The following is a 21,725-nucleotide window of genomic DNA, read 5'->3' as shown; positions in this document are numbered from 1 at the left end:
CATTAGTCATTACATGGTGTTCAAAAGATAACCTTGGTAACAATCTAAATTCACATTTACAATTTTCTTCCGTGCTTGTAAACAGGAAAAACTCACTGAGAGGGTACATTTTGCCTTGTATTTTCTCAGTGTATTATTTTTTATATATCCTCTTGCATGGCCTTTATTCACACTGTTAACCACAGCTTTTCAGATTTCTCATATCAACCATAACCAGAAACACATAGCCTACCCTGGACCAAGGGTAAAAGTAAAGATATGCGCTATTAAATACCATGTAGCTTCAAATGTAATTGTATTATTTTTTTTCACCTGCTGTTTGATTTGTTGAGTGGGTCTGGGTTCTGTTAATCCAAATATTAGGGTTATTATATTTTTTCTCTACAATATATCTGCTGTTCTCTGTCTGAGCTTTTCTAGACACTTTGAACTGCCTACGACTGAACAGACTAGAACTTGGCTGGTCCCACCTGGTCACGTTGTCACAAGGGTTAATGGAATGAAGAAGTTTGTTGTGCTAGGCAGATAGCATTCTCCAAATAAGATGACAGGCACAATGCCAGCTCCATGTAAAGACACATGCACTAAAACTATTAACTCAGTATAGAAGCATCAAAATACAGAAACAGCCTCAATGATTGCAAACACAGTAAAAAGACAAGGGAAAGGTGGAACAAATAAATAACATTATTTAAATCAGATATGGCTTAATAAATCAAGTTAATCCTGTAACACCCATACTTGCATTACATTCTGTAGGCTGTAACCCTCTGTATCATAATGTTTGTGCTAGTACGCATACATATGCTTATGTTAACTTCTGTGATGTGATGATGAGTACACATTTCCAATTTGTTTGTTGTCTAGTTGCATAACTGAGTTCTGAAGTAGTAGAGTCATGTTCAGCTTTTCTTTGTTTCTCACAGATTACATTGCTGCTGTAGACCAGTGGATGGGTGAACTGCTCCCTAGAATCAAGCCTTTTCTATATCAGAATGGAGGCCCAGTGATTACAGTGCAGGTAGGTTTATTTTTGGTAAAATGGTTTGACGGGATTAACGCATGCCCAATATTATGGAATCCTAAAATCTCAGTTCGTTATTCCCTCATTTTGTAACTCGGGAATGTTTAATTTTTAATTTTTTTTTGTGTTTTTTGTTGTTTTTTTGTTTCTTTTGTTTAATAAATAAATTAAGTTTGCTATTCCTGAAACATTCCTAGGCTGTTTTTATAGAAGGGAACAATTTCTTAAAAGGTTTTAGGTTCAGTATCACCTACTGCTTTCTCTTTCAGCATGGATAGAACATTGGCAAGAAATTAAACAGAATGCTAGCATAGACCTTTCCACATTACCGTACTTGCCTTAGTTGAGCTTTTCAATTCAACTCGGGCAAACCAATGTTTTATTTCAGTTCCATTTTTCAATTCAACTCAGACTAGTACAATAAAGTGGAGGAAGTGAGATGGGGTAGAATGGCAGACAGACTTCAGTGAACAATGCTTCAGCTGTATTACTGTATAGGTATCCACCCCTTTGCTTCATTTTTCAGAAGCAGCATTTGCTTATTATTATTATTATTATTATTATTATTATTATTATTATTATTATTATTATTATTATTTATTTCTTAGCAGACGCCCTTATCCAGGGCGACTTACAATCGCAAGCAAATACAAATACATTCAAGTGTTACAATACAAGTAATACAATAAGAGCAAGAAATACAATAATTTTTGTTCAAGCAAAGTACAAGTGTGACAAACCACAATTCAATAATACAGCAGATAATAGTGATAGTTGCATCAGGATATGATTAAATAGTGATAGTTACATCAGGATATGATTAAGTACAAAATACTACAGGTTAAACACTTGGCAGATTACAGTATTCTGAAGTACAGGATTAAATGCAGTAAAATAGGGGGCAGATAAGAGTAAAATAAAGCACATTTAAATGAAGGGTGATAGTGTCCCAGGATACAACAGAGGAGTTCTACAGGTGCTGTTTGAAGAAGTGAGTCTTAAGGAGGTGCCGGAATGTGGTCAGGGACTGGGCAGTCCTGACATCTGTAGGAAGGTTGTTCCACCACTGCGGAGCAAGGGTGGAGAAGGAGCGGGCTCGGGAGGCAGGGGAGCGTAGCGGAGGTAGAGCCAGTCTTCTAGTGCAGGCGGAGCGGAGAGGTCGAGTGGGGGTGTAGGGAGAGATGAGGGTCTGGAGGTAGCTGGGTGCAGTCTGGTCAAGGCATCTGTAGGCTAGTACAAGAGTCTTGAACTGGATGCGAGCGGTGATCGGGAGCCAGTGGAGCGAGCGGAGTAGTGGAGTAGCGTGGGCGAAGCGAGGCAGAGAGAACACCAGGCGGGCAGCAGAGTTCTGGATGAGCTGGAGCGGACGGGTGGCGGACGCAGGGAGGCCAGCCAGGAGGGAGTTGCAGTAGTCTAGGCGGGAGAGTACCAGGGCCTGGACCATGAGCTGGGTAGCGTAGTTGGTGAGGAAGGGTCGGATTCTTCGTATGTTGCTCAGGAAGAAATCGGCAAGTGCGTGCCAGAGTGGAGATGTGCTGGGAATAAGAGAGGCAGGGGTCCAGGGTGACTCCAAGGTTCTTAGCGGAGGAAGAGGGAGAGAGTGTGGTAGATTCCAGAGGAACAGAGATAGAGAGATCAGAGGAGGGGGAGGAGGAGAGAAAGAAAAGGAGGTCAGATTTAGAGAGGTTGAGTTTGAGGTGATGCGAGTGCATCCAGGAGGAAATAGCAGACAGACAGGTAGAGATACGGGAGGAGATGGTGGAGTCAGAGGTGGGGAAGGAGAGGAAAATCTGAGCATCATCAGCATAGAAATGGTATGAGAAACCATAGGATGCGATGAGGGGGCCCAGGGAGCGGGTGTAGAGAGAGAACAGGAGAGGACCCAACTGATAAAGTTTTTAAGCATGTCCATTAATTACTAAGCAGAAATAACCATAGTGACTCACACAGAACACACATAATGGGGATATTAAACAAATACACTAAATATTAGGAATACAATTCACATTTCTATCATAAGGATCCCAAAAGCGCTTCACACACACACAAAAAGAACACTTAGTACAAAAGGTAATAAAAAGACATAAGAATGTTTTTTCTTTTTTTTCTTTTTCTTCTTTTTTTTTTTTTTAAATAAATTTAGTCGTTGCCAATTATTTTTATTATTTTCTCCCAATTTGTAATGGCCAATTATTTTTTAAGCTCACTGCAACCACCCCTGCTCTGGCTCGGGAGGGCGAAGACGAACACACACTGTCCTCTGAAGTGTGTGCCGTCAGCCGACCGCTTTTTTTCACACTGCAGACTCGCCATGCAGCCACTCAAAAGCTACAGCGTCGGAGGACAACGCAGCTCTTGGGCAGCTTACAGGCAAGCCCGCAGGTGCCCAGCCAGACTACAGGGGTCGCTGGTGCGCGGTGAGCCGAGGACACCCCGGCCGACCTAACCCTCCCTCCCCCCGGGCGACGCTCGGCCAATTGTGCGCCGCCCCCTGGGAGCTCCCGTCCACGGTCGGCTGTGGAATAGCCTGGACTCGAACTCACGACGTCCAGACTATAGAGCGCATCCTGCACTCCACGCGGAGCGCCTTTACTGCATGCGCCACTCGGGAACCTCCAAGAATGTGGTTTTAATTGTAAAATTAGAAAAACTAAGATTCAAAATTCTAAAAGGTATAGACAATGTCGACCCAGGGGACTTTTTCGACCTGAAAAAAGAAACAAGGACCAGAGGTCACAAATGGAGATTAAAGAAAATAGGAGGCACTTTTTTAGACAGAGAATTGTGAGGGTCCCAGTAATGTTGTTGAAGCTGACACCCTGGGATCCTTCAAGAAGCTGCTTGATGAGATTCTGGGAATAAGCTACTAACAACCAAACGAGCAAGATTGGCCACCTCTCGTTTGTAAACTTTCTTATGTTCTTATAAAAAGCCAGTTTTTAAAAATAGAACAATTAAAAACAGTCTAATAAAAAAAACATGGACAAAAATGTGAAATAAAAAAGGACAAAAAGAAAATGCGGTTTGGATTGTAAAATCGGAAAACTAAAAGCTATTTTGTAAAAACAATAAGTCTCAGCTTCCCTGCCAGAAGAAGGCAGAGCATTCCATAATTTAGTAGCTTTACAAGACTAACCAGCAGCCCCACATACTGTGATCCAAGAGTGTGATAAGAAGTATACAGGGTCAGTAATTCCTGTAACTGGGTGTTAATCCATATTAACATATATATTAACATAGTATATATTCTAAACTGCACAATGAACCAGTGCAAAGTGGCCAAAACAGCAGTAATATGTTCGCTTTTTCTGGTTTTAGTCAGAATTCTAGCGGCAGTGTTCTAAACAAGCTGTAAACGAGATGCCACACGCTGGGATACCAGAGAAAAGTACTTTACAATAATCAATTCCATATCAAATGGTGTATGTACAGTAGATATAAAGCAGAACTCTGCAGCCTTTTTGACTTTTAAAAGGGAGTTCTTTAAAAGCCATACAGTGACAAATGATTAAAAACAATACTGTAACCTTAAAACTGTAGTTGAAAAGAATTTTTTTTTAAAAAAGATGAGCGATACTACGTACAGTACACTAAGACAGTCGTCAGTTTTGCACTTTGACTGAACTTGCATCGAGACAACCGATTGCCCTTTTAGACTCTTCAAGTCCATTAACAGTCTTATATGGGATATTCACCTCTAAATCAAAAGAGCTTTATTGTGTAGTTCAATTAGCTATTGTCGCAGCTGGTAATTTTACTAAAATGAGTACAGATCATTTTAGAAAAAAAAAAAAAAAATCCCCAAGGTGTCTGATACTTGTATGCCTAAAATAGAAACTACAGAAAAATAAGGTGTTGGTGTTATGAACCTGGTCCTAAGAACTACTCAGAACAAGACTTGATGTGGAAAAACTGATACAGATAAAAAGTACCTGGGGGAGCGTTCACTAAATATGAATGTATCTAATCTTATAATTTGAGATCATCTCACAGCTCGTAGTTTATTAAATATTAGGGGTACTGTATGCACAGTAGTTTGTTTTTCAAGGTTTTGGTAGTTACTGTTCTTTGCAATGGAATGCTGTCTAAAAATGTGCTGTTACCTGTTGTCAGAATTCGCACATACTTATTTTATTGCGCTGAGCACACTCTTAAACTCATGGGAGATGTTTAAGGAGGACAGAGATGTTTTGGACGTATGCAGACAACTTTTAATAATCAAGAAAATCACACAAACTCATTTAATTTGATGTTTTAACGAATCAGAGCAGTGATAGTGCTCCTTCTGTTTATTAAATGCATAATAATGGATCGAGTGCTTGCAAGCCACTTTGGATCCCTGCTAATAGGCAGTCTGGGTGATTCTAGTGCCTTTACAGGTTTAACAGCATTAATACTTCAACACAATAATACAGGTATGGTTATCACATACTCAGCCCTTAGGCTAGACATGCAAACCGCTGAACTGCCCACCGCTAAATCCTAAAACATCCAATATATCACTCTCCAAAGCTAAAACGTAAATCTTATTCCTTATAGCAATGCCACAATAAAATGAGATATAAGTTCAAAAGTGTTCTTACCTTCCACAATATGGCAGTGTACTTGTAGAATACCAGCAACCAACTTTTTCAGAGATCCTCAGAGCATGGACCATGCAACTTGTAAGATCAAGTCGAGTGACACTTAACTGGGGTTTTACCTCTGCTTTTATAGAGGTTTTTTTTCTCCATTTATTACATCAGACGACCCAATTAAATTGAATTATTTTCTCTGTTTTGACAGCTGTTCTCTTTGTGTCAATAATATATTTCATAATGTACCGGTGACTCCCTTTTCAAAATTAATTGGACATGATCTCATGGTCCTCATGTTCCATCCCTCCTTTCCCTAAAAAATAGGTGAACTGGAGTTCACAGGGTCCTTGCTACCAAGTATAATACAAGTATTAAGTATAGAGAGATGTTTTTAATATGCAACACCAGCTCTATTTGATTATATTAACCTGGGTCAAAAAGATATGTCCCTCTAAGCAGCATATTATGTTACCTTTTCAGTGTGTTGTCAATGGGCCAGTTTAACTTCATATAGAAATGTGTGTTAATAAAATATTGGACACAGACTGTAGGGGTTTATGATGAGCCTTTGAATAAAACCACTAAGCATACAGTGGCCAGTCCAGTTATTTTCATTTAAATGCAGGCTATAATGACCAAGTTAAATATGATTGTCTCATATTAACTGTACCATGCTTGGACTAAGCCTGACCTCTCTCTGTTTCTAAAATTCCCAACTTTTCAAATTTAAATGAAATTATTTAACAAAGGGATACAGACATGTTTTTCTAACATTAACATTTGTTCAGTTTTCTTAATTCAAATTGTTATATTCTTTAAAACCCTGTACAATTTTATTACAATATTTTGACAGTGTTAGTTAGTACTGAACTTCTCTAATTTTTAACTGTAATATGTTCTTTCAAGAATAATTTTATTTGTATAACAATTTAACTTTAACTTTAAATGATTTTATAACATGTATTTCTAATTCAAGAACTTCAATATAGCAATCTCTTTTATAAATTGTAATTTTATTTTACTTCATTGATATACACAGAAGGCAATTTTTAATTAGGCACCTGCTTAGCAGCAAATGCAACCTTGAATATTAAAACTTAGGACTGCTATACTTTGATATAACCACAAACCTATTCTAGTTCTGTTGTTCCTGGCGTATTAACTGTGCTCCATCGATTTTGCCATTATGTTCTCACTGGATCAGAATGTTTTAAGGCTCTGAGTCTAATTACAAAAGATGCTTTTGCCTGATACGAGGTTTGGAAATTTCAGCAGGTCAGCCTGACTTTTTGATACTAGGAGCTCTCTTTTTCAGAACTTACACAGACTTATTCAAAAGGATACAAAATACAGAACCCTACAACATTACTATTAGCAATGTATTTCATTCTATAGCATCCAATCCATATCTAATAAGTCAGCTTGTTCCCAGCAAGATTTGAATTCTCCTCCTGGCTCAGCTCGAAGTGGCTCTGTGAACACCACAACAGGCCTGTGCATCCAGCGTTTTACATCACAGGTGTGGGCGACCAGGGCCTTTACTTGATACCTGCAAAAACGTAAATCTTATTAGCTGGGCTCCCATCTCTACATTCTCATTCCCTTCATCAGTGGGCAAACACATTTTAACTGAATCTGGGTCCATCAAAGAACCGCACATCCTTGCAACAGAAGCCTTCATGCAAAAGGATCTAATGACTTATAGCAGAAAAGAGACGTGCCAGACCCATCTGTGACACTGTACGGTAGTCCGTCACGGATCCGACTGCAGTGGGACCAAAGTAAGGGCGGATATGTAAAAAGTCAGATAAATTAGTACTGTTTTAAATACCATTATACACAGCTGTAACAATTACTATATTTACACACTTATTGTTTTGAGATTCAGCTTTTATTAGGGAGCTCCCCTAAATCCCTTGTTTAGAAAGATACAGGGTATTAATGCTTGTGACAGGGTAGCTGTCTGTTGTGTGAGTGTGTGCATTCGCTGCTGAGTGACAGGCAGGGGATCGAGACGGAGATTGAAGTTGATACGCCCCGCAGGCGAACAGGATTTATTTACATATCAACACACTGAACAGCTCATGTGACACTACCAGCAATGGTAGCGAATGGAGTACATACAACATGAAAACATTGGTGGAATCTACAATCTCTGAACTAATCTCTGCTTGGTAACTCCGGCTACTTGCCCGGCTGTTGGCGGTTTCGACTTGCTTACTCACTCTTCGGTACCCAACCCTGGTTCTGGTTCTCAATCACACACACACACACACAGACTGCTGAAGAGCTTGATCATGGCGGATAAACTGTTAGGGTGAATGTGTGATGGGTTACTGTACTAAGATATTCAGTTTATCTGTAGTCTGGAACACAAACTTCAACAGGCCTGTTGTCTGTTTTAAAAGAAATGTCACTTACTGGCTTTGGCCTTTGGAGGGCAGCATGGTCAATGTTAAATGGGGTCACAGAATGCAGAACAGTTGTTGTTGTTGTGTTTTTTTTTTTTTTTTTTTAAATACTTGATTTGTTTCTGATTTTCTTAACTGAGATAACCAACTAATATTATACAGATAGAATGGGTACATTTAGATTTATTGGTTCATGTACCGTATAGTAGCCTAGACATTAATAGTGTTAAATAGTATTTTGAAGAAAAGTCATGTTTTTAAAAAAATAAGCATTGTTTTTTTGTTCTGTCTGTGCATTTAGCATTTTAAATTAAAACTAGCTTTCCTTTGGTATGAGTTGTTTTTTAAGTTGCTTGATGGCTGCAGCAGTTTATATGGTACAAGGTGAGACATACTGAGCTGATGGAACAGATAAGAAGCTCTTGTTTTTATCAGGTGTTAGGTTTGCCAATGACTGATTTCATGTTTTTCAGGTTGAAAATGAATATGGTAGCTACTTTGCATGCGACTACAATTATCTGCGGCATCTCACAAAGCTTTTCCGGTCCCATCTGGGAGATGAAGTGGTGCTGTTCACAACTGATGGTGCCGGGGAAGGCTACCTAAAGTGTGGGGCGTTGCAGGGACTTTATGCAACAGTGGATTTCGGGCCAGGTTGGTGTAGGAGTATATAGACACATTCATCAGATTAATCAAGGTCTTTCCTTCAAAGTGCTTTTGGTGTTAACAACTAGTAACAAGCAACTTGAACACTCATTTGCATCAATAAAGTAGTCCTTTCAGTAACCCTGACTTGAATGACTTGTGACCTAAACTAAATAGTCAAATCAAGGCTTAAAATGCTTGTGGTGGGGGCTCCCGAGTGGCGCATCCACTAAAAGCACTCGCTAGAGTGCAGGATGCGCTCTATAGCCTGGACGTCGCCGGTTCGAGTCCAGGCTATTCCACAGCCGACCGTGGACGGGAGCTCGCAGGGGGGTGGCGCACAATTGGCCGAGCGTCGCCTGGGGGGAGGGAGGGTTAGGTCGGCCGGGGTGTCCTCGGCTCACCGCGCACCAGCGACCCCTGTAGTCTGGCCGGGCGCCTGCGGGTTTGCCTGTAAGCTGCCCAAGAGCTGCGTTGTCCTCCGACGCTGTAGCTCTGAGGCGGCTGCACGGTGAGTCTGCAGAGTGTAAAGAAGCGGGCAGCTGACGGCACACGCTTCGGAGGACAGCGTGTGTTCATCTTTGCCCCTACCGAGTCAGTGCAGAGGTGGTAGCAGTGAGCTGAGCCTAAAAAATAATTGGGCGTTTCAAATTGCGGAGAAAATAATAAAAAAAAAACTAATTTGCAACGACTAAATTATTAAAAAAAAAAAAAATGCTTGTGGTTTCACCCAATAACATTTTTTTTTTTCACTCGTATGTTAAACCTTAAAAGAAACTTAAGTAGACAAACGACTCTTTGGCTAGTGTCTTACAATAATTGTCTGAAATTGAACAGGCCAAATCAGAAATGAAAATAAGGCTACTGCCCTTCCTCCCTCAAAGATGAAACCACGAGAAACCACACACACATACGAACTTCCTCCCTCCATAGACAACCTCTCCCTCTGTTCTCAGACTGTTCTCAGACTCTCAAACTACATGATTTGGAGCTGGTGTTCACTACAATGAGCCTTGTATTACACTTCAGTGCCCTCCAACAGGTATTGGGACACCGATTCTTACAACACTGTCCTTGCTGGAGAGTACTAAGTATGCAAAATTAGTGTCTATGTACTATGTCAAGACAATAGTTTGTTATTTGACTCAACTAAAAGAATATTTGTAAGATTATTTGTAATATACCTGCTAGTATATAGATGACATGGCTGGTAAAATATAAATCTTGTAATTCTGTTATAAATTAAAAAAGGACCACCATAATGCACACTGTATATATTTCCCATGCTGAATCCTCGGTTTCTTTAAAAGCTACTCTTGGATGGTGCTGAGTTCTAGGCTCTAGACACAAGTAAAAATAGGCGTCATCGGGGTCCCCGAGTGGTTCATCCATTTAAAGCGCTGTTGCTGGGAACTCAGGATGAGTCATACAGCTTGGACGGCACCAGTTTGCATCCGGGCTGTGCAAAGAGGCCGAACTTTGCTAGGGACTTCCGAAGGGGGCGTCACATTGGCTCATGAGGTGGGGGGTGGGAAACCGTCAGGGATTCCTTCTCCTCATCGCGCAACAGTGAACCCTACTGGCCAGACACCGAGCACATTCAGAATGGATAAAAAGCAGGGCTGTTCTCCCGGGATCGGTAGTCTGCCACCTCTGCTCAGGATTGCTTTCCATAAAAATGATTCTGGCTTTAGGCGTGTGAGATCGGAGGACGCTCACACGCCCTCAGAACATCTGTACTGTGTGGGGACTCGCTGCGGTGAGGAGAAAAAAACATTGCAAATTGGGGGAAAAAATAAATAAAAATAATAATTGGTCACTCATTGTTATACCACTTTAATGCTCAGCAGGGATTTTCTTTTTCAACAGGTGGCAATGTTACGGCACAGTTCCTTACACAAAGACATGCTGAACCCAGAGGACCACTGGTGAGAGAAGATTGACTTGATGCGTTTAGGTTTGCATTGCAAGGCCTAGCTGGGGTTTAAAGTGATCTTATTCAAGGTTTTGTCCAGCTGAGATGTAGATAATCTTATAGTTATTCCAGCAATGAGGATGGGCATGCTGGTTGTTAATGGCATGAGTGAAATAAAGTCTGCACTCTATGTATGTTCATGGAGTATTCCATTTATATAACAATTACTATATATGTGGAAAATAAATAGTTACACTTAAAACAGCTGGATCTTTTTTTCTTAAATCAAGCTCCATGTAAGCTTAGCAACACAACACAGTTTGGAACAGTGTGTAGATTCCAAAGTATGCAATCTGTAGCGCTGAATGTGAATTTCAAAACTTGTGTACTGCAGATTATTTAGAATACAAACAGATACTGATAACCTATAATGTAAAAATACAAAAAGTACAACTATTTCAAAACACACAATGTCTACAAATATTGACCAGATAGACCCCAAAATTAACACCTAATTTTCAAGTGTTATTCATAATAATGGTTTGCTTGCAATATGTGATTGATTCAGCTTACCTCCAACAGCAAGTTAAAAGATACTTTTAGAGAGTAAACATAATTTTCTATTTTTTTTTTTTAAATGTATTGAGTATTTATAACTATCTTACAAACCTACTGCCCATAGAACACCGGGGACATATTTCTATTTAAAACAGCTAATTATGACTGATAATAAACTTATTTCAATAATAATAAAATAATAATCAGACCAGCTAGAAATCTGTTCTATCATTTATTCCTAGAAATCCCAAGTAACCCACATATATTTATAGGGATTATTATTTAATTTTTTTTTCAGTATTGAAATGACTGTGTCTGGTGTGATGTTTTAAAGTACAGTATTAACAAAATAATCCCAGTAAATATTAATAAATATTTATTTCCATGACTTCATAGATCTCACATTTTCCATTGTAAAAATATGCACACATTATGGTAAACGTGTATCAGATTTTTTTTTTATTGGCATTTTGTTTTTAAAGCTATTAATAAGTACTATTAGTGATTGCTTCTAAAACATATTTGCACTGCTGCAGTTTTGAAGATTCCCACATTGAAAACACATCGAGCCAGATATAACTTATGTCTGTTTTAGATTTAAAGAACTGAAACTCCAAGAATTGTCACACTCTTTCTCAGTGCTGTGACTAGTTTATCTTTTGCTGAAGTACCTTCCCAGAAGTGTTCTTTACCTATTACAGCAACTTTATCATCCCCTTGTTTACGTGCAATGCTGCACTTTTGTTTTGTTTAATCTGGAAACCAACATAAGTCAATATTTTTTATAGCGGATACCATTTCCCTTTCAGCATTTCCTTTCTATTTCAAGTATTTTGTCCAAAGAAACAAATTATTAGGTTAGGTCTGCACAGCCATAACCTGACTTTATATCCTGAAAAAGTACATTTACATTTTTTTTTTACCTCCAAACTTGCTTTATGGTCCAAGCATATCATGTCACTCCTCTTTAAATCTTGGCTTAATCTTATTTTCTGACTTGTAAGCATGTGTATATTGGAACAGAGATAATTATTACAGTCTTTCCCTCTTTGATAGTTTCCCAAACATGTATGATCTACATAAGTCTTCATTAACGTGTGTGCTATTAGTTAATAAATGAAACTGTGTATTTTTAACCTACATGGGTATGTTTGCTGTGCAGGTGAACTCTGAGTTTTACACGGGCTGGTTGGACCACTGGGGTGAGCAGCACTCAGTTGTTGACAAAAACATTGTAGCAAAGTCACTGAATGAAATCCTTGCAGCTGAAGCCAGCGTCAACCTGTAAGTACCAATTACAATGCAGCACTTTGACAAAGCAGAACATTCTGTTACAATGCAGCACTTTTGACAAATCAGAACATTCTGTTACAATGCAGCACGCTGACACATCAGAACATTCTGTTTTTTATTTCAACTACATACATCTAAGTCTGAGCATAAAAAAGTGTGCCAGAAGTATGCTCTGTGCTTGAAGAAAAACAATACTGGACTCTGCATTATTGTGGGTTACTAGCTTTAGCTAAGGAACAGTTAATTATATCACAATGATATACAGGCCATTAAAAAGTATAGGTCGGCATCAGTCAGAGACTATTTTGACAATAGTAATCTTAGTGGATAAAAAGTTGAGGATTTTATACAAGCAAGGAAGACTGTTGCCTCCATGTTTACTTAATGCTTTAGTGTGTTTTTTGGACATGGATGTAATAATAAAAAGTCAGTTATCTTCTGCTCACGCTCTGAGCCTGACTTCAGCTGAATGCCATCAGACATAACAACCAAACGAGCAAGATGGGCTGAATGGCCTCCTCTCGTTTGTAAACTTTCTTATGTTCAGGCTATCAGGCTCTTTGGCAGTCTGCTTTGCTGTGGACTCTTTATAATGTTTGTTAACCCAAACTGTGCAATGTCACTTTATCACAAAATAACATCCCAAGAACTCCCAATGAAAGTGAATAGCAAAGATATGTCATTATTATAATAATAATAATAATAATAATAATAATAATTGTGAATGTTTCTTATGCTGTTTTTATTCTTTATTTTTATTTCAGATATATGTTTATTGGCGGAACTAACTTTGCATATTGGAATGGTGAGAGGTTTGACTTTTTAACCAGTAATGAATTTTAAATGTTTTATCTTATTTTGTTTGGCAAATTCAGACCTCATTAACAGATTATCACTACTGAGGATGACAAACCTGAAATGTGAATGAAGATACATATTTTTCATTGAAGTAATGAATAGATGTCCAGGACTTAAATTAAGTTAGAATGGAAAAGTGTAAATATCTACAGTAATTGATCATTGGCTGTCTGTCTTCAGAATAAAAGTTAATGCACTTGAAATGTGGCTTGGACGTTTAACTTTGTCTCAGAGGACAGCATATCCAACAACATACTGTGCATACACCTAAGTAGATATTACCACTTAGGGTTTAATTGTATCATCCTACTGTATAACCCGACAGGAAAAGCTGCAGCTGTATTTTATTAGAGCATTTGCAAAACTGTTGAATCCTCTTGGATGGGATTAGTGTCATTCAGGGGATTGCCCTGTGCTGAAAAATACTCTTAATAAAAATAAACTGGGTGACTTATCCCAGTGGGTAAAAGTTAATCGAATCAACCTCGAAGTAATTGCTATTCTATGTTGTTTTCTTTTTTTTATTATTATTATTTCTCCTCCCTTCAGGTGCAAACACCCCATATGCTCCCCAGCCCACTAGCTATGACTATGACTCTCCTCTGTCTGAGGCAGGGGATCTGACTGACAAATACTTTGCCATACGGGATGTTATAAAAATGGTGAGCTGTTATTGTCACTCCCCAATTGTCTCTATCTGTAAGCCTGTTCACGGTTCTAATATATATATATATATATATATATATATATATATATATAAACCATAAAACTTCAATTAAATGCCTCTGGCATTTATTTACAATATTTGCCAGCAGACCTGGCGCGTATTTGAGACCCTGCAATTATTTGAAGTCTGACGGTATATACACAAAAATGGTGTGAAAACCAAGTAACATCGGTGTTGTTAATTTTGTTTTGTTTTGTAGCTGTGCTGGGCTGCTAAAAGATATTGCCCCTGCCCCTCCCCCCCCCCCCCCCCCCCCCTAGCCCTCGCCCTCGCCCTTTCCAGAGTTGTAGTGTTTACTCTGCTGATGGTTTGTGGTTTGAATGTGTTTTTTAGTCCAGTGCTGATGTTCCCATAGTAAAAGCATAACAAAGTGTAATAAAGTATAGTGAAATCATGGTTAGCATTATAAAGGCATGCAAGGTGTGGTAAAGCATATTTAAAAAAAAAAAAAAAAAAAAAAAAAAAAAAAGGCAAACCAGGGTAAAAGCATGATAAAACTGCAAAAATACTATGAACTTTTATAAGAGTTGTCAACAAATGTTATGGTTATTTTACAAAATAACTTTTTTTTTAATCTTAGTTTTCCTTTTTCACAATGTTTTTTTTTTTTTTTTTTTTATCTTTTTTTTCAGATTTTACAATTAAAAGTATCTCTTTTTAAATTTCTGTTTTGTTATATTTTGAATTAGACTGTTTTAATGTAATGGTTTAATTGTTAATTTATTTTGTCTGTGAAGCACTTTGGGATCCTTGTGATGAAGGTGCAATAGAAATGTGAATTGTGTTGTATTGTATTATGTGTGTGGTTTTAAAAATGTGTGGCTAAATGGAAAAAAGAAACAAATACGATATACATAAACATAAATGTGTGGTGTTGCTAATTATGGTTTAATATAACTTTTAAATTATTATCTTCACAGTACAGAAAAGTACCTGATGGTCCAATACCTCCGTCAACCCCTAAATTTGCCTATGGAGCTGTGAAAATGAAACCGGTAAAAAAATTTAAGTTTAAACAGGGATAACTGATTCTGTCTGTAGAACATTTATACTCAGAAGCTTACTGATGTATTTTCTTCCCTATGCAGCGAGGACATACCATGTACAGTTATGTCGATCAAATATATTTTTAGCATCACAACCCATCTTTGCTTGTGGTCTTCTGCAACAGTGATACAACTGTATTTAAATATATAATAGTCTACGCATATAGGAACACCTCCTAAGAGAACACTTCGGCTTAGGGAACAACCTTGTGGTCAAACAGAATTTTTCCATTATAAATGCTCCGCCTAAAGGAACAGGAAGTTTGCTTAAAAGAACACCTTTTCGTCACTGATAGCGATTAGTTGCTAACCGATTCAAAACTGATACAGTACTGTTTTGTTACCTGATAACTCATTATCAAACTCAAATTCAAATGGTTTATTCAGTCTTTTCAAAACTGATCGCAAGAGCACCGTATTCCTTCGAATTTAAGATGCAGCCAAAATTTCCCACCCTTAATTTGAGGAAAAAAATAAAACATCAAATAAATATGCATTTACAGAGATACAACCTCAATTACGCATATGGAGGCAGTTTGCGGCTCTCTACTATCACACAGAGCACAAAGGCCATTGCGCACTGGATCTGATAACGCATACGAATTTAACATGCATCTAAACAGAAAAAAACAAACCATGTGCATTCCCTATTGCACCTGGCACACTGAGTCCGGAATTGGTGTATGACGGTGATGCGTCAATTTTGGAATCGAAACAAGTTCGATAATGTAGAGCTGCTGCTGCATTTTTTTAATGCATGTAGTGCGGTGCTGTGTCAGTGACCATTGTGTTAAAATGAATTAATAATTACTGTTGGAGATGCTGCTGCATTTTTACCATACGTAATTGTGTTTTGTTAATTTAGTTTTTCAGTTAGTTTATTATTATTGTTTATTAACATACACTTGCCTATTTCTTTTCTCTTACTTATTTGGTTCATTTCGTATGTTGATGCACGTGCATCATGACAAGTAATACATACATTTTGAATTAATTGACTCATATCGTGATTGGCCTTGGCATATTGTGTCCGGTGGTCAACTTTGTCTTGGAAAACACTTCAGCTAAGAGAAAACTTGCTGTAAACAGAAGTGTGTAGTCAGTGCAGCATCTTTTTCACAGGATGCCTTCTTTGCAAACAGTTCTGCTGGTCTAGTGACTCTTCCTGTTTTTTGGGGTTTTTTTTGGCTATTGTACTGTACAGTTATTTTACAGCAGCAGTGTAGGTGTTTAAACACTATATGTAATTGACTTTATTGACAGCAGGTTAAAATAACTAAAGACTGAACTGGTACAAAATATCCTTTTACTGCTTCATTAATGCTGTTGGCATCAGAATATATTGTTTTCATTTTAATAATCTAGGTCTCTCTTTTTTTTAATGCTGAGAAGTGCAGATTAAAAGAAATACCACAGAGCTGGTGTTGTGGTTAATGTGTTGGAATAGAGCTGCAAGTGCTAATAATGTGTCAGCTCACAGCATTCTGGTGGCAAGGCAGCAACACGGGATTTAGCAATACAGGCCTTTGCTAATAGTGACAAAGGGGTTCCCAGTTTTGTATAAACATTTCCTTGCATCAGCTGTGTACCATAGGTGGATAGGAACCACATTCTAAATGGGAAATTGGTATAAAAGCCTCACCACCTAAATAGTTTGACACCTTTCTCCCCCCACCCCCCACCCCCACCAGCTTCTGACAGTCACAGACGCCCTTGATATGCTGTCGTCTTCCGGACCTGTCAAAAGTATCTACCCTTTGACCTTCATTGAAATGAACCAGGTATGAACATTAGAAATGACTTATAAATGAAATAATCAGGATTTTCAGGGCTTTCCAAGTGTTGTAGGTTCTTAAATGCTGTTTTAAGCACCCTGTTTAAAATGTGTTTGCGTCATTATTTGATTCCATACACATTGCATGCAAATGTAACTCTTAAAAATCAAATATTCTCCTAGAATTTCAAGTACATGCCTATTTTTAGGTTCTGACCAGAACTTTATTGTTTAAGCCTACATTCATTATTTTTTTTTTCTAGACTGATGTGTAATTTTTGCATCAAACTAGCGGATATAAATGGGCATGTTGTAATGGTTAGCTCAGGTGTCCATAGGACTTAATTGACTACACTTGTTTCAAATTGCTGGTCATCTCTTGTGTGGTATGTCATATTAGGATTTCAGTGATATACATATATATTTTTTTCTTTTCAGCATTTTGGATTTGTTCTGTATCGCACAGTCTTACCTAAAGACTGCAGTGAGCCGATCCCTCTTTCATCACCATTAAATGGTATCCATGACCGTGCCTATGTGACTGTTGATGGGGTGAGTGTTTATGACTCCATAGTGGAAAATCATTTACAAAACAAAAAATTATATAATAAATGTAAACATTTATAAAAACAATGGATATTATTAGCTTTTTGCTACTAGCTGTTTGCCAAACACTGCTTAATTATCCAATTTGACTTGACCACAGTCTTGCATGTTTTTGTTTTTTATTTTACTTTTTAAGTTACCATCAGGGCTTCAGCTCTGCCACACGAGGGTACACAAGCCCACAAATCAGAGATAATTGGGGTGCACATTAGCCTTGTGGAAATGTTAGGTCTGCTAATAGTGAGCTGCTTGAATAAATGTGTGGGTTAATCAACTTATCTGTGTATCCTGTCTGTTAGACTGAGTGGTTTATACATGTATTATGTAGAAACTGATACAAAAAAATAGGTAGGCTAATTCTAAAGTTGTTTTTTTTTTGTGTCAATCTTATAACCCCAACTCGAGATGGCTGGCCTACAAAGTAGCCAGAGCTTCTACAAATTCATCAAACTTTTTAGTAAACTACTAACAATCTATCACTGTGCACTTATACTATACAATGAAAGCTGACTTGGGAGGGCTTGATTTGCTTTTTTTTCTGCCTAGGTTCCAAATGGTATTCTTGAGAGAGACAAAACGTTAACAATTAATATTACTGGAAAAGCTGGAAATAAGCTTGACATACTTGTGGAGAACATGGGCAGAGTAAACTATGGCAAATACATCAATGACTTTAAGGTATGTGTCTACCATTTAGAAGCCCAACACATCCGACACATCATCTGTGCAGTTAATAATACTGGTGGACAACTCCAGAACAGTGACTTGGAGACAGGATTGTTAACAGGGCCTTGTGTCTAACTGCAGAAATTGGTGAAAATACATATATTTTTACATTCAATTGGCATGTAGGTTGTATCTTGTTGAAATACATAGCCTATATCTCATTTATCTATTACCCCCTCCATCTTGAAAAAACAGTTACAATGTATTGCGGTAAGTACAATGAGGTTGCGTTGTGTGTTTTGTGCACGTGCAACTTCAGTCCAAAACACAGGCACGTTGTTGCAAATAGAATCATTTATTATTTCATTTTCCATCCCTGTGAAGGGAATCTACTCTTTTCTCCACAAAAAAAGAAAGGCAAGAGATGCATTCAATACCATAATTTCCTTTTTTTTTTTTTTTTTTAATTGTTCAATAAATAAAGAATCAGGAGGCCAAAAAGAGGATGTGAGTTGCAAGGCTAGTCTGGTCATCTTAAATCTGAGACACTAAATATTCATGTTTTAGGGCAGCAGTGTGGAGTAGTGGTTAGGGCGCTGGACTCTTGACCGGAGGGTTGTGGGTTCAATCCCCGGTCGGGGACACTGCTGTTGTACCCTTGAGCAAGGTACTTTACCTAGATTGATCCAGTAAAAACCCAACTGTATAAATGGGTAATTGTATGTAAAAATAATGTGATATCTTGTAACAATTGTATGTCGCCCTGGATAAGGGCGTCTGCTAAGAAATAAATAAATAATAATAGTCCATCCTTTTCCATCAGGTGCTATTAAATTTTGTTGTGTTGAACTGTAGCAAATGGGTTTGAATAAATTAGATTTGCAATGCATAGTAAATGTACAGTAAACTCAGTGAAGCAAGTTAAGAGGCTCTGTTTTCTTCACAGGGTCTTGTGTCCAATCTTACTCTGGGTCCAAATCTCCTGAGCGGTTGGTTAATCTACACATTGAACATTGACAATGCAGTCAGCAGTGGCCTCTTAAACGAAAGAGAAGAATACAGACGTGGAGCGCCTTCACCTTCCAAACTACTTGCTCCTGCCTTCTTTGCAGGTAGCTTTAAGATTCCTAGTGGGATACCTGATCTACCTCAAGACACCTACATCAGGTTCCCTGGCTGGAGAAAGGTACTGTGCTTTTTTTTTTCTGTACTTTATGAAACACAACAAGCAGGTCAGTAACATCCGTCCTCTGCCACCGCTGTCAATTTAAAAATACAATGTACAATTCTGTCTAGAATTAAACAAATAATTACAGTAAAGTCACTCAGAAAAGGTAATCCTTCTCGGGCGAATACAGTCTTTTGTTTAAAAGTAACATGCTTTTAGACCAGCACATAATTGTTGTTTAATTATATGGATCACGGCACTAAAAATGTATTTGGAAAATAAAGCAGCAAGCTAATGGAAGTTTATTGAATTTAAATGTATACGCTTTATTTTCCAAAGTGTATCATCGTAAGGGTTATCAGTAGGGGTCTACTTAAATCAAGGTAAATTTACGTATTTTTCACGGGTATGTTTTGCGGAATAGAATTAGGATTTCGTGGACCTGTTTAAACATTAAATAAACCTAAGTAGACAGTATTTCAGAACACACTGAAGCCTAAAAATAATGGTACTTGCTTCCTTACTAAAACAGAGTACCGTCATTTGTTAAAGGCAGGCATGCAGCATCCCCCAGTAGTTGACTTGCCCACACATTGAGACTGCACGTTCTGCATCTGCTGAATTAGTTGGAAATTAAGGCAAAGCTTTGCCAAGGTATACAGATGTCGAAATCGATTAGAAACAGCCCCAAAATCTCGGTTACACAAGGACATCTGCCATACTTTAATAAAGTCAATGTATGCAGCATGTTCGTTGTCATATTGTTTGTCCCATCCAAAAATGTATTTTATTAGTACCGAGTCAAAACATAGAGAACGTGGCTATTCGGGTCTAAAATTCAAACTGCGAAAAAAAGGAAGCAGCAGGTTGAAGCGAGGTGGCTGTGCTGGATCGTTTCAGTATTGGTTTAACTTACAGACAGGAATACCTTTTGTCTGGGCTGACACTCCAGTTTGGTTTCTGAAAGCTGTTTATTTTACGTTCTGTTCAGCAGCCTCTGTAGTAGCCTTTTGTTTAATGTGTGATTCTGAAGCTAAATAGCGATCGATCGTATTTTCTCCAAAGACATAAGCAGTTGCATCAATTCAAAACGGGTTTGGGCATACTGTAGCTTGTATTAGCGCGCGGCGAAAACATCAGAGTCCAGGGAAGGTCAATTCAGTGCAGGTTGAAAGCATCAATAACTGCGCCGCTTGACCGCGCTCTCGGTTCAACTCGTTGAGGACAGAAACTGCGATGTGGTGAGAAGTAAGACAATTTGTGTCGCAAACATTATGCATTGAGACTGGTTGTTATGTTTAGTTGCAATTACTTTGTTGTATGTTATAATCTAGCTGGAATCAAATTTAGTAATGATAGCAAGCTACCGAGCTAGTCAACTCATTGTTGGGGTGAGAGATGGTGCGTGAGTGTGATCCTGATGCTGTGGTAATCTTTTCTCAGAAACGTAGGCTACTGGTAGCTAGCTAATCTTGTTGAAAGTAGCAACATGAAAGTAGCTGTTGTGCAGTGCTTCTTCATTGACGGATTCATGCTCACTTCGGGTAATGCATTGAGAATGAGAGAGGACTTGCACTCACGCGCGTGTGTGTATCAACATGTGTGAAGTCTCTTATCAAAAACTCAAAACTCTGTGTGAATGCACCTATGAGTGTCTGTGCACTTTGCTTGTGTTACTGTATTTCTGTGAGTGCGTGTGTACGTGTGTGTGTGTGTGTGTGTGCGCATAACATGTATCTATGTGTAGTCTCTTTTCAAAAACTCAAACCTCTGTGAATGCACCTATGAGTGCTTGTACTGTCTTTGTGTGTGTGTGTGTGTGTGTGTGTGCGCACCCAACGTGTATCTCCATGTAGTCTCTTATCAAAAACTCCAAACTCTGTGTGAATGCACCTTTGAGTGTTTGTGCACTGTGCTTGTGTATACTCTGTGTCTGTGTGTGTGTCTACAGAAGGAAGACACCAGTTTGCGTCTCTTGCAGTAGTTCATTTAAACGAGGTTTCTTTTTTTTTCCTCTCCGTACATGTTTGTATGCATTGGCCCCTAAGAGGTGAATTTCGCGGTGACGCCTCAATTTCACGATTTCCGCGAAATCGCGATTTAGGTAGATCCCTAGTTATCAGGGGGGGGGGGGGGGGGGGGCGGGGGGTATATGGTAAATATAAAGTCGCAGACATTTATTTATAGTGATTAACAAATTTAGTTTTGCTTTTGTTGAATAGCAGAAATAAGTTTTTTTTTTCATCATGGGTAAGAATATAAACAGGAGTTATTGATTACATTTACATAAAAGAAGAGTTGTCAGCCTGATGTGTAAATGTATACAATAACACCTGTTCCTTTATGTCCGATATGCACGTTTTCAATGCTCTGCTCCATTTCTGATGTCAAAATTAAAACTTAATTAGCACGGAATGACTACCTTGAAGTAGAAACACAAAAGTGACACAAATCACA

The 21,725-nt window shown here is 38.3% G+C and overlaps 1 protein-coding gene across 1 annotated transcript in view; it reads left to right on the top strand.

The window, feature by feature from the left end:
* Nucleotides 1-21,725, top strand: part of glb1 (galactosidase, beta 1) — a 43,736-nt gene that overhangs the window by 7,707 nt on the left and 14,304 nt on the right. The window contains exons 5-15 of the mRNA XM_033993610.3: nucleotides 927-1,021; nucleotides 8,486-8,666; nucleotides 10,527-10,585; nucleotides 12,293-12,414; nucleotides 13,188-13,228; nucleotides 13,831-13,943; nucleotides 14,929-15,003; nucleotides 16,746-16,835; nucleotides 17,267-17,380; nucleotides 17,981-18,112; nucleotides 19,047-19,286. Coding sequence (XP_033849501.2) covers nucleotides 927-1,021; nucleotides 8,486-8,666; nucleotides 10,527-10,585; nucleotides 12,293-12,414; nucleotides 13,188-13,228; nucleotides 13,831-13,943; nucleotides 14,929-15,003; nucleotides 16,746-16,835; nucleotides 17,267-17,380; nucleotides 17,981-18,112; nucleotides 19,047-19,286 — 1,262 coding nt within the window. The remainder of the gene's footprint in view (nucleotides 1-926; nucleotides 1,022-8,485; nucleotides 8,667-10,526; nucleotides 10,586-12,292; nucleotides 12,415-13,187; nucleotides 13,229-13,830; nucleotides 13,944-14,928; nucleotides 15,004-16,745; nucleotides 16,836-17,266; nucleotides 17,381-17,980; nucleotides 18,113-19,046; nucleotides 19,287-21,725) is intronic.

Source organism: Acipenser ruthenus, chromosome 3 (genome assembly GCF_902713425.1).
Source record: "Acipenser ruthenus chromosome 3, fAciRut3.2 maternal haplotype, whole genome shotgun sequence".
Classification (NCBI taxonomy): domain Eukaryota; kingdom Metazoa; phylum Chordata; class Actinopteri; order Acipenseriformes; family Acipenseridae; genus Acipenser; species Acipenser ruthenus.
This window is presented reverse-complemented; position numbering and strand designations above follow the sequence as displayed.